Here is a 14409-nt window from a genome sequence, read left to right on the forward strand (position 1 = left end):
AAAGTGTAGGGATAGAGGGCACATACCTCAATATCATCAAAGCCATCTATGAAAAACCCACCGCAAATATCATTCTCAATGGAGAAAAACTGAAAGTTTTTCCGCTAAGGTCAGGAACACGGCAGGGATGTCCATTATCACCACTGCTATTCAACATAGTACTAGAGGTCCTAGCCTCAGCAATCAGACAACAAAAGGAAATTAAAGGCATCCAAATCGGCAAAGAAGAAGTCAAATTATCACTCTTCGCAGATGATATGATACTATATGTGGAAAACCCAAAAGACTCCACACCAAAACTTCTAGAACTTATACAGGAATTCAGTAAAGTGTCAGGATATAAAATCAATGCACAGAAATCAGTTGCATTTCTCTACACCAACAGCAAGACAGAAGAAAGAGAAATTAAGGAGTCAATCCCATTTACAATTGCACCCAAAACCATAAGATACCTAGGAATAAACCTAACCAAAGAGGCACAGAATCTATACTCAGAAAACTATAAAGTACTCATGAAAGAAATTGAGGAAGACACAAAGGAATGGAACAATGTTCCATGCTCCTGGATTGGAAGAATAAATATTGTGAAAATGTCTATGCTACCTAAAGCAATCTACACATTTAATGCAATTCCTATCAAAGTACCATCCATCTTTTTCAAAGAAATGGAACAAATAATTCTAAGATTTACATGGAACCAGAAAAGACCTCGAATAGCCAAAGGGATATTGAAAAAGAAAGCCAACGTTGGTGGCATCACAACTCCGGACTTCAAGCTCTATTACAAAGCTGTCATCATCAAGACAGCATGGTACTGGCACAAAAACAGACACATAGATCAATGGAACAGAATAGAGAGCCCAGAAATAGACCCTCAACTCTACAGTCAACTAATCTTCGACAAAGCAGGAAAGAATGTCCAATGGAAAAAAGACAGCCTCTTCAATAAATGGTGCTGGGAAAATTGGACAGCCACATGCAGAAAAATGAAATTGGACCATTTCCTTACACCACACACAAAAATAGACTCAAAATGGATGAAGGACCTCAATGTGCGAAAGGAATCCATCAAAATCCTTGAGGAAAACACAGGCAGCAATCTCTTCGACCTCTGCCGCAGCAACATCTTCCTAGGAACAACGCCAAAGGCAAGGGAAGCAAGGGCAAAAATGAACTATTGGGATTTCATCAAGATCAAAAGCTTTTTCACAGCAAAGGAAACAGTTAACAAAATCAAAAGACAACTGACAGAATGGGAGAAGATATTTGCAAACGACATATCAGATAAAGGACTAGTGTCCAGAATCTATAAAGAACTTAGCAAACTCAACACCCAAAGAACAAATAATCCAATCAAGAAATGGGCAGAGGACATGAACAGACATTTCTGCAAAGAAGACATCCAGATGGCCAACAGACACATGAAAGAGTGCTCCATATCACTCGGAATCAGGGAAATACAAATCAAAACCACAATGAGATATCACCTACACCAGTCAGAATGGCTGAAATCAACAAGTCAGGAAATGACAGAGGCTGGCGAGGATGCGGAGAAAGGGGAACCCTCCTACACTGTTGGTGGGAATGCAAGCTGGTGCAGGCACTCTGGAAAACAGCATGGAGGTTCCTCAAAATGTTGAAAATAGTACTGCCCTATGACCCAGCAATTGCACTATTGGGTATTTACCCTAAAGATACAAACGTAGTGATCCAAAGGGGCACGTGCACCCGAATGTTTATAGCAGCAATGTCCACAATAGCCAAACTATGGAAAGAACCTAGATGTCCATCAACAGATGAATGGATCAAGAAGATGTGGTATATATACACAATGGAATACTATGCAGCCATCAAGAGAAATGAAATCTTGCCATTTGCGACAACATGGATGGAACTAGAGCGTATCATGCTTAGCGAAATAAGTCAAGCAGAGAAAGACAAGTATCATATGATCTCCCTGATATGAGGAAGTGGTGATACAACATGGGGGCTTAGTGCGTAGGAGAAGAATAAATGAAACAAGATGGGATTGGGAGGGAGACAATCCATAAGTGACTCTTAATCTCACAAAACAAACTGAGGGTTGCTGGGGGGAGGGGGTTTGGCAGAAGGGGGTGGGATTATGGACATTGGGGAGGGTATGTGCTTTGGTGAGTGCTGTGAAATGTGTAAACCTCGTGATTCACCGACCTGTACCCCTGGGGATAAAAATATATGTTTATAAAAAATAAAAAATTTAGGGTGCCTGGGTGGCTCAGTGGGTTAAGCCGCTGCCTTCGGCTCAGGTCATGATCTCAGGGTCCAGGGATCGAGTTCCGCATTGGGCTCTCTGCTCAGCGGGGAGCCTGCTTCCTCCTCTCTCTCTGCTGTCCTCTCTGCCTACTTGTGATCTCTCTCTGTCGAATAAATAAATAAAATCTTAAAAAAAAATTAAAAAATAAAATAAAAAATTAAAAAAAAAGCAGTGATTATAAATAACGAAGCTCAATATGGAAAAAGAAAGGGAAAGGAAAGGACAGGAAAAGAAAGAAAAGGACTCATAATGACTAAAAAGAAGAAATCGCAGCAGAAAAACAGAAAATATAAAAAGGTAGCAAGTGGAATAAATATCTAATAACTTGGGTTGCCTGGGTGGCTCAGTGGGTTAAAGCCTCTGCCTTTGGCTCAAGTCATGATCTGGATTCCTGGGATCAAGCCTCACATCAGGCTCTCTGCTCAGCAGGGAGCCTGCTTCCTCCTCTCTCTCTGCCTGCTTGTGATCTCTATCTGTCAAATAAATAAAAAAATAATCTTTAAAAAAATAAAATAAAAATAACTTAAGGGTTTAATAGTTGAATGAAAATTACAGAGGAAAAGAGCAATTAAATTGATGATAGATCAGTGGGAATTATCCAGTTTGAAATTCAGAGATAAAAATGATTAACAACAACAACAAAAAAGAGAGGCTCAGAAACAAGTGAGACAATAGTAAAAATTCTACCATACAGGTAACTGGTTTCTCAGAATGAGGAGTAGGGAGAGGTTCGAGCAGAAAAATACGTTTGAAAAAAATATAAGGCTGAAATTTTCCTGAGTTTTATGAAAGATACAAATTTATAAGTGTATGAAGCTCTGTAGCTCAGTAGAAATCTAAATAGAATGAACTTGAAGAAAACAAACTAGGCATATCATAGCCAAATTGTTGGAAATAAAAGTTACAAAAATATTGAAAGTAGCCACTGTAAAATGACACATTATACACAGGGGAACCAAAATTCAAAACACCACACATTTCTCACTAAGAAACTATGTAAACCAGAAAACAGTGGAGTATTTTTAAAGTGTTCAGCACCTTAAAAACAACATACAAACTGTGAACCTAGAAATCTACATTCAGCAAAAACGTTCCTCAAGAATAAAAGCAAAAAAGAGGAATTTTTAGATAAAGGAAAGCTAAGTGAATTGCTAAATGATGTTTCTGTACCTTCAAGAACAAATGAAATTATAAAAAATTATAAATATAAAGTTATATTAAAGGAAATAAATAAGAGAAAATACAAAAGAATCTATTCCTTTTAATTAAAAAATGCTTAAGACTACTTAAAGCATAAATTATAACAATGTATTTATAAGTAATACATATAACTATTGCAAAAGTAAATAAAAATAAATATATATGATCTTGAAGCTTCTGCATTTTTTGGTAAAGTGCTACAATGTTAACTCCAATAGACTGTGAAAAGTTAGGAAAGTAGGGTAGAGTAGAGTAACTGACCCAAAACAAAAGTTCTGAAGATAAAATACCTGCGTGTAAATTAAAATGGAATTCTAATATAAACTTTCAAATAATCCAGAAGGCAAAAAGGGGAGGAAAAGGGAACAACAACAACAAAAAGATCAAACCAACAAAACAAGTAGTAAGTTGGTATGCTTAAATCCAATTCCATCAATAATTACATTTAATGTTAACCGACTGAACCCTCAAACCAAATGTTATAAAACTGAATAAAAAAGACCTGACTATATGCTCTCTATGGAAAACCTAATGGATTCCTAACAATTAAGCCTCAAAAATACATGAAACAGAAAGGACAGAAATAAAGTAAAAAATAGATAATTCTATAATTATTAGGAAATTTTAATACCACACTCAGAAATTGAAAGCCCTAGTCAAATATCAGTAAAATCAGAGGACCTAATTAATGCTATCAGCCACCTTGACCTACTTGACTTAAAAAGTATATAAAGCAGAAATGAACAAAATTACAGGGAAAAATCCGTAATAATAGAGATTTTGACTTACCTCTCTCAAAATTGAAAAATCAAAGAATAAAAACTGAGCAAAGAAAAAGAGTTTGACCTTTGTGTAACAGGAAATGCACATTTTCTCAAGCATTCTTGGAACTTCATAGTAATTAATTGTGTATGTCTAATTTAAAGCAAATCACAGTAAATTTTGTAGAACTAGTATCATGCCACATTCTCTGACTACATTTAAAAATTTATAACAAAATATATTTTTAGAAATTAGAAAACAAATGTCTAACTCATAGAAATTAGAAAATATAGTGTAAATATAATTTCTATAATTAGAAATTATAATAGAAATTAGAAAATACCTCCAACTGAATATTAGTGAAAATTACACATTTTTAATAAAATAATATCAAAACTTATAGGATACTGCTAAAGTACTACTTAGAGAAATTTTTATTTTCTAAAATAAAAATAGCTGAAATGAAATGTAACAGAATGAACCATAAGAATATGTCAAAATCACTGATATTTGCTTTAAATCATGGGTAAGACTGCAGGAATTTAATCTGCTCTATATGAGATATAGATGCTGATGTTTTCAACAACCTGTGAACAGAATTTCATCTTCTTCAACAAGAAATCAGAATTGCAGTTGACCCTTGAACAGCATGGGTTTGAACTGTGTGACTCCATTTATACATAGTTCTTTTAAAGGTTTTTATTCAAATTTTAGTTACTTAACATACAGGGTAATATTAGTTTCAGGTGCACAAGCTACTCTGGAAAGCAATATGGAGTTTCCTCAAAAAATTAAAAATAGAACTACCCTACAATCCAGCAGTTACATTACTAGGTATTTAGCCAAAGAATACAAAAATACTAATTCAAAGGAATAGTTTTTTTAAAATAAATAGTAAATATATTTTTTCTTGCTATTATTTTCCTAACAACATTTTCTTTTTTATGGCTTGCTTGATTGTAAGAATACAGTATATGATAGACATGACATATGAAATGTGTGTTAATTGTGTTTATCACCAAGCCTTCTAGTCAACTGTAGGCTATTAGTAGATAAGTTCTGGAGGAGTCAAAAGTTATATGTAGATTTTCAACTGCATGAGGATAAGTGCCCCATCCCCCATATTGTTCAAGGGTTAACTGTATAGAAAACAATCCAGACTGATAAATATGGATATGGTGAAACATATGCAAATAAGAAATATCCAATCAAGCCAAAAAGAAATTGTATAAAAGTTGACTGTTGAGAAGAATTGAAGTAGAAAAATTATGAATAAATCATATTTTACACATAAAAATAAAAAGCATAAGGAATGGGGGTAAGGGGTGGGAAGAAGAAGTAAACTCATCATAGAAACAAATAATTCTACCTGAGTGGGATATATATAGCAAACACCTATCCAAGGTTTCCATAATCTCAATCTTTAAATGAAGCATCTAAAACTTCGTGTGTAAAAGCAACGTAATCTCTAAAGCTGTTAGGTTAAATGTTATAATAATTTAATCATTTGAAGGTGAAGCATGCAACAAAAAAAGGCATGGTATAAAAAAGGCAAATGAACACAAGATGGAATAATTTCATCTTGTGACTTATGGGTCACCAATTATAAAAAACATAATACAAAATTTTACAAATGTGATACTATAATAAGTGCTCAGAAACTATAAAGTAGGATGTGTTTGATTAACTACTGGGATTTGACCTCTCTATTCTTATAAACAACCAATGGTATAATGGAAATATAGAACTCAGATCACCACTAACATTCTCAGAAATAATATGGTCATCAAATAAAAGATATTTATTCATTTGAACTTTTTGTTCTTTCCAGTTAGGTGGAACATAAACAATAAATAAATACCTCCTTTTGATAAGAAAGATAATAAAAATTCAATCTACAGCAAAAACCATAGTTCTCACCTTTGGTGGAATCAAATGGTAGAAATGGAAATAAATGAGAGAATCTAGAAAATGACAAGCTATAAAATAGTATAGGAAATAGGTCTGAAAGTCAGATCTATATAATGTCATTCTCACTACCTCCTTAACCCTAAGGACTGCTTCAGATACATCAACCATCCATTCTGCAATTTTTGCTTGGAAAGGTCTTTATAAAAGCATCACAAAGTAGGAAAGTGGATAAACAGGGAGAGTGGTATAATGAGGGGATCTGAAGGAGATATAAAAAGGTATTTAGAACCAGAAGGTATATCCTATCACTTTCTTCCAAACACACTGATACCACCTGTTTTACTTCAAGTCAAGGCACTGTATCTCCAGAGTTTATTTCTTTTAAAAGCATACACCTTACCATGTGGAATTGTGGTCTGGAAAGGACGACTTGGGCTTTTCAGGTTCCATAAGGTCAAGCTACCATCTGAATGGCTGCACATGAATTGTTTGCCCTCATGATGCCAATCAATTGAATGAATAGCCTAATGAAATAATAATTAAAGACAAGTAGGAGGGGGAAAGTTGATATGTTATAGCATTCTATATTCCAAAGGAAAAATATTCTGAGGTAAAATTATTATATCAAAAATACTTAAGAAACATTAATAATTTTTCTGACCCAGATCATACTATCGTCAGCTTCAATCCTCTATAAGCTTACAGAAGACTACAAAAACTCATCTCCCGAGAGAAAGAAAAGTTCAGTACATTTCATAATATCATTATAGCCTAGAACTTTTTGTTGTAAATTCTATGTCCTTCTTGTATCCTATATGATCCTTTGAAAAGTTATTTACATAAAAGCAAAAGTAAGATTATAAGAAGATAATTTCTGGAAAGGTAGAGGCTTACTTCCACTTAAAGTAGCCAATTTAAGTAATAATTTACATCAAGAGCTACTATCTGAGGCTTGCTATGTGCCAGTTCCCTTGCCAAAGTATTTATGTTAACTCTTTTAATTTTATAAAGCAGGTACTATTTTTTTTTTTCCAATTTACACATGGTGAAATAGGGCCTAAAGAAACTGATATGCATGCCCAGGTCACACAATTCAAAGCCAGCTTCTATCTAACTACACAACCCATAATCTCAATCACTGTATTACCCCTAACATATGCTATTTATATGGCAATTTAAGGTTTAAGCAAGAAAAGTTCAAAAATTCTTTTGTAAATTTACTCGGAAGATATGAGTTACATAAAATTTAAAAGTAATTATTCCATTTCCATATATTGCTTTATTCCCATTGGTAGCACAATGCTTTGCATAAAGTAGATACTCAATATCTATTGAATGAATAAGTAATATCATTACATATTCCCACTTTGTATTCTTTCTAAACCATGAAGTTTATTTGGTCTTTCAGTAATGTGTGAATCACAATGAGAGAAGCTCTAGAAGACATAAAAGCTGAACAGATGTATACAATGTTACTCTTTACTTAAAGGAACTTTCAAAACTGCAAGATAAGGAAGACTGAAATAAAGGAATGTTAATAATATTGTTTGGAACTTCTAAGATTTAGTTTTTATGTATATATACACTATACTAACCTAAGATATGTGTATTTAAAACTATTATTTGTTTTCTAAATAATACGTATTATTATTCAGGGTTACAGATAATTGTTGGCTAGAGTAATCATTAGACATATCATAAAGGACATAAGATATAAGCTGTACCTCAAGATAAGTAAGATTAGTTAAATGAAACAGATAACATGAAACTCTGGGCTTATGTTTTCTCTCACTGTATTCTTCATTACTAGGTAAACACTTTTTTTTTTTTTTTTCGGCCAGCATTCAGTAGAGACAGAAAGAAAACACTTGTCATCTTCTTCTTTGCTTATTCTCACTTTTATAGATGGCTCAGTGGAAATGCCACTTAAGGCTTCTTCTATGTGTTAACTTGATGAACCTCAGTCAATTTAAAGTTCTCTCAAACTTCTCTGCTTACGAATGGTGTGGGCAGAGAGAGAATCTCCAGCCTTAACCCTTCTTCCTATCTTACTGAATTTCTACCTACTAAAGAAGACAAATAGAAAAGTAACAGCTACAACACAAAAGCAAAATAAGTACCATAAAAGAAGTATACTTATTGTACAAAAGAGTAGGCATATAAAACCAGCTTGCTATTAGAGGGCGTCAGTCTATTACTGAAGAGCTGGATTTGAATAAATTTAATGGATAAGTATCCAATTCTTTTAACTTCATTATACCCTACTCCTTTTTTAAAAAAGAGCTTTAAGAGTTTACTAAACACACACACACACGTGCACGCACACACACACACACACACACACACACACACAAATACAACTAATTCAAGAAGAATTTTAAAAGATAGAAAACAAAATATGGAAGATAAAACACTAGCTGGTTTGGTCAACTCATGGCTGTGATCGAGTTTCTCCAAAACAAAAAAAGAGAAAGAAAACCCAAAAAGCTGGGTACCAACATGAAAAAAGGAAAAACAGCAGCTACTCAAGGAATTAAAAGGCTATATCCTCATATTAAACTCTGAGGGTTTTCTCTGTAAGAGATTATTTAGAAATATTGATGTAATAAAATAAAAATTTCACAGCTGATATGTAAATTCATATAGTTATTTCTGAAAATTATCTTGGATTTACAAAGCAAAACTTTCAATTCATCTATGGCTATTTAAGGGGCTACTTTCGTAGTTGAAATAGTTTTACAGTGGCTACAAAGTTAATGGGATTTGATATGCAAAATAGGAAAGAAAGGAGTTCATGATAAGGAATTAGCTGGAGCAAAGGCTTTAAGGTAGGAAATAAATAATATGTTTAGGAAATAGTAATATGTCTGAAGTGTGAGGAGTGTATAGAAGCATACACTGCATTAAGCTAAAGGGAAAAGATAACATCAGGGCCTTGAATCTCAAGTAGAGGAAAAAAAAAAAAAACTTGTATTGTTGATAACTGGGAGCCATTCAGAGGTTCTGAGGTAGAGAATTATATGATCTATGGCTTAAAATGATAATCTTATTAGTGAAAAATACTGAGGAAATGCAATTAGTTAAAAGGCTACCATAGTCTTTTAGGCAAAACCTAACAACCTAGACTAGGACATTGAATGTGGGACTGAAAAAAGAGAAGAAATGAATGAGGGACAATATAAAAACAGAATTAAGAGACTACAAAACTGATATAGCATATGAGATATAGAGAAGAAAGGATCAAATATGACTCTAAGGGGGCACCTGGGTGGCTCAGTGAGTTAAAGCCTCTGCCTTTGGCTCAGGTTGTGACCCGAGGGTCCTGGGATCGAACCCCACATCGGGATCTCGGCTCAGTGGCAAGCCTGCTTCCCCCTTCTCACTCTGCCTGCCTCTCTGCCTACTTGTGATCTCTATCTGTAAAATAAATAAATAAAATCTTAAAACACACACACACACACACACAAATATGACTCTAATGGTTAAAAACAAATAATTTTGAAAAAATTTAAGATTAAAACTTTTTTTAAAATATAAAATAAAAAAAAATTTAAAATTGAAAAAGAAAACAGAAAAGTTTTAGGTCTTTAAGTATAAATTCATTACCAATGAGATATTTATCTGGGCTTATGCAACAGATCATTAGATATATGGATCAAGAGGTTAGGGGAAAAGTAAAGGTGAGAGATACAAGGACTTCAAATTTATTAGAATAAAAATTTATATTTGAAATGATGGGAGAAGATATAAATGCAACCTGGAGGTGAAATGAAGAAGGTAAAGACATAAAATACTCGAGTATCTATAATTTAAAGGAAAGCTAAGAAAAGAATCAGTGATGGAAAAAGGAAGGGTGAAAAATGAGGTAGAAAGACAAAAACAAGGGAAGAAACCATTTTTAGGAAGGAGGGGCTGATGTAAAGCCACAGGTTTAATGAGGAACTTAAAAGACTATGAATGGGTAACTATGTATAGTAATCAAGAGATCACTGTATTGTAATCAAGAGAAACCACTTCATAATAGTATTAAGTGAATTGGGGGAAATCAGAGGGGAGATGAACCATGAAAGACTATGGACCAAGAAACAAACTAAGGGTTTTGGAAGGGAGTGGGCTGAGGGGATGGCTGAGCTCAGTGGTGGCTATTAAGGATAGCACGTATTGCATGGAGGACTGGGTATGGTGCATAAACAATGAATCTTGGAACACTGAAAAAATAAAATTAAATTTAGAAAAAGAAAAGAAAAAGAATTTTCTAAATATGAGAGGTAACGTGCTGAAGAAAGTTTTAAAAGTTTGGCAGTAAAATAATGTATATAACTAACTCCTAAACTCCTAATATCATGTATATAACTAACTAACTAAAATGATAGGATGTATAATTATGCATTAAAGTAAATAGATTGTATGCATATATACATGTATATGTGTAAGTCAATATTTAAAACTATTTCTAGGTATAAAGTAGGTATAGTGTAGTACTCTACTTACTTAAATATCACTAATGCTTATTTAAACACTTCATTGCAAAATTACTTTCACTCACTTTTTAAGGTTAGAAAGTCTTCCTTTTACAGTGTTTTAGGCCACAAAAAAACTAGTTGAGGGGCACCTGGGTGGCTCAGTGGGTTAAGCCTCTGCCTTGGGCTCAGGTCACGATCTCAGGGTTCTGGGATGGAGCCCTTTATCGGGCTCTCTGCTCAGCAGGAGACTTGCCTGCCTCTCTGCAAACTACTTGTGATTTCTCTCTCTGTCAAATAAATAAATTAAAAAAGAAGGAAAAGGAGAAGAAGAAAAGAAGAAGAAGAGAAGAAGAAGAAGAAGAAGAAGAAGAAGAAGAAGAAGAAGAAGAAGAAGAAGAAAAGGAAGAAGAAGAGAAGAAGAAAGAAGAAGAAGAAGAAGAAGAAGAAGAAGAAGAAGAAGAAGAAGAAGAAGAAGAAGAAGAAGAAGAAAAGGAAGAAGAAGAAGAGGAAGGAGAAGAAGAAGAAGAAAAGGAAGAAGAAGAAGAAGAAGGAGAAGAAGAAGAAGAAAAGGAAGAAGAAGAAGAAAAGGAAGAAGAAGAAGAAGAAGAAGAAGAAGGAGGAGGAGGAGGAGGAGGAGGAGGAGGAGGAGGAGAGGAGGAGGAGGAGAGGGAGGAGGGAGAAGGGAGAAGGGAGAAGGGAGAAGGGAGAAAGAAGAAAGAAGAAAGAAGGAGGAGGAGGAGGAGAAGGAGAAGTAGTAGTAGTAGTAGTAGTAGTAGTAGTAGTAGTAGTAGTATTTGGGACATCTGTGGGTTAAAGCCTCTGCCTTCGACTCATGTCATGATCCCAGAATTCTGGAATCGAGCCCCGCATCGGGCTCTCTGCTCAGCAGGGAGCCTGCTTCTTCCTCTCTGCTTCTCTGCCTACTTGTGATCTTTCTCTGTCAAATAAATAAATAAAACCTTTAAAAACAAAAAACTAGTTGTTTTATCATTTTCTCTGTATGTCCTTTTTGGAAGACCTACTCTTTCCAATTGGTTATTAAGATAATATTTGTACTCTTATCTAGTTACTAGTCTTAAGAGAGGAAGCAATATCTAATATCATCTTTGTATTTTGTATTTTAATAAAAGAAAAATCTAGCTTAGCTCCCTAGGACCTTCTTTCCTTATGATTCAAGATGCCCTAGAAGTTGATCACAAAGAGCATAATTATAAGACATCACCTGTCAGAATATTTTCCACCAGTCATTACCAGATTATCCAATTGCTGTATCATTTACCACTGAACTCTTTCTCACTACAAGAAGTATCTTGTATATAACATAAAATCTTAGTTTCCCAGAACTCTTAAGAAATGAATTGGGGGTGTGTATACTTATGAGATATCCAAAGGCATATATCTTTAAGCACCAAAACTTAAAAATGCAACTGTTATGAGGGGATGGGAGGTGGCACACAAAGATATGTGTTTTAAAAAATTTTTTTCTTCCTATTATATCAGTGGTGCCTTAAATTCTTCTGCATTCTTCTCATATAAGTGCAGGTGATACCAGATAATGATTATTGGCCTGTATTTTCTTCCTATCTCTCCTTACTCTATCATTTTTTAAATTGAATTAAGAGTTTACATGATCACATTTATTCCCAAAATTACAAGAGGTAATTACACTTTTTCACTTTTTGCCCCAGTCTATCTTCACATTAACTTCCTCTGAATGGGGAAATCCTTAATGGCCTAGAATCAATCTTTGAACAACTAAAGTAAAAACCTAATTAAATCTCAACTATGTACAATAAAACTCACTTTAAGATCTTACCCTTGTTATTAAGGTTTACCATTTACAAAATCAATATTTATTCTGAGAAGGGAAGTATTATATGATAAGGCCTTTCAAACTGATCTCTTAAGTTTTCTGTCACAGAAAAAGAATTTTCTAAGAAAGGTGTGAAAAGTGTCTTTAAAGATTTTAAGGACAATGAGGCAAGACATAATAACCATATAACCTAACATAAGCAAAAAGAGAGGTAATAAGCACCAATGTAAATTAAGATGCCAAAAAGGACCCCAAAATAGTCAATCAAGGCAGAATTCTCATTCAGGAGAACAATCCAGAGATGGAACCCGGGTAAATGCCAGCAGGCAATATGAAACACTGGGTCAGACGCGAACAGTTACCCAATGTTAAAAGTATTTGTAACATACAAAGTTTACAAGTAGAAAACAGGTACAAAGTCATAATATTCTTTTCAAATATTTCAGTAGAAGTGACTTACCTCATCATAATAAACTCTTAGTTCTGCTCTTTTAGATTTCAAGTCCCAGAATACTACAGTACCATTTTCATAACCTATCAGCAGCTGGAAAACATTAGAATAATCATTTTTATAATTCTAACATTAATTTTAACTTGTTCCAAATAAAGTTTAATGTTAATACAATAAAGTAAAATCATATTGTAAAATACAATTATATTTAGAGTGCCAATTTTTCCAGAACCTGAATATAAATTTCCTACATTTAAAAAAAATGGCAAATAAACTCTGCTTCAATAAATATTCCCAATGTAATCATCCTCATTCCCAATTTTCAAGAGAAATTGAGGAAATGTGTGTGTGTGTCTGTGTGTATACACATATGTACATAAAAATAAATAAGAAAATTGGAACAAAAGAAAAATGGGATAGAAAATGAAGATGAAATAAAGGATGAAATGGGATAACGTCAATAACCAATGTATATGCAATTCAGTCCTATGCATTTAAAAATATAGCATACATTTGGCTTATTTCTTTATATTAAAATCCTATTTTCTCTTTGACTTATGTCAGTATATTAAACTGGTGATTTATGAACCCTCAGAAGTGGATAAGGTATTCTAGAGATTTGCATCATTAAAAATGGTTATTTATTTATAAATCAATAAATAAGACAACAAAATACTTGGGTTCATTTTAAAATAGAAGTATTTGAGAGCAGATAATGATTAATAGATAATCATATTCAAGATTCACTCAGTTAAATACCGCTTGCCATGTAGATGATTTTTATTATCATATAATTCTGAGTTATATTTGTAGTTATATTTTATTAAATTTACTGTATCAGTTTAAAAACACAGGAAGGATTAAAAGATTATCAAATAATGATAAATGATAAAATTTCAAATGATATATCTGATAAGGGGTTAATATCCAAAAAGAATATCAAATAATGATAAAAAGATTATCAAATAATGATAATAATGATAAATAGTGATAATATTCAGGCAGGCCCATGAATTTGCCTTAAGATGATTTTCCTGAAATCCATTAGTAGTATTTCTCTGATGAAAATTCCTACACAATGCATAAAAATGTTCCAATAATTCCAAAACACTAGTGGTAAAAATAGAAAATAGACAGTGGCAACTGGACATAATAAAATAAAATAAAATAAAATAAGAAAAATTTACTCCTAAAGAGAAATAAAACAAAATAAAATAAAATTGATGTTTAAAACTTCAAAAAAAAAAAAAAAAGGTATGGGGATTAAAAAAAAAGAAAAAGAAAATTGTGTGGTGGTTGTAAGCTACTCCTATATAACATCCTGAGACCTAACCATTTACCTGAACATTTTATAACAGAACACAAAAATTGACAAAAACAAATGAGCTAGTTTTAAAAGGAAATTTAAAAATTCCAGCTAACAGGTCATGAAATCAATGTATATTTTTTGAAGTTTTAACATATTTAAAGATTTTATTTTTACTACTTTTTATCTTTATTTTTTAACCAACATTTT

At 33.1% G+C, this 14409-nt stretch overlaps 1 protein-coding gene across 5 annotated transcripts in view; it reads right to left on the reverse strand.

Annotated features, from left to right (window-relative positions):
* Nucleotides 1-14409, reverse strand: part of STXBP5L (syntaxin binding protein 5L) — a 459224-nt gene that overhangs the window by 222766 nt on the left and 222049 nt on the right. For all 5 annotated transcript variants that reach the window (XM_059163941.1, XM_059163939.1, XM_059163940.1 and 2 more), the window contains exons 8-9: nucleotides 12903-12986; nucleotides 6567-6690 (exon numbers count right to left, since the gene is read on the reverse strand). In XM_059163941.1, coding sequence (XP_059019924.1) covers nucleotides 6567-6690; nucleotides 12903-12986 — 208 coding nt within the window. The remainder of the gene's footprint in view (nucleotides 1-6566; nucleotides 6691-12902; nucleotides 12987-14409) is intronic.

The sequence above is a fragment of the Mustela lutreola genome, chromosome 2 (genome assembly GCF_030435805.1).
Source record: "Mustela lutreola isolate mMusLut2 chromosome 2, mMusLut2.pri, whole genome shotgun sequence".
In the NCBI taxonomy this organism is placed as follows: Eukaryota; Metazoa; Chordata; class Mammalia; order Carnivora; family Mustelidae; genus Mustela; species Mustela lutreola.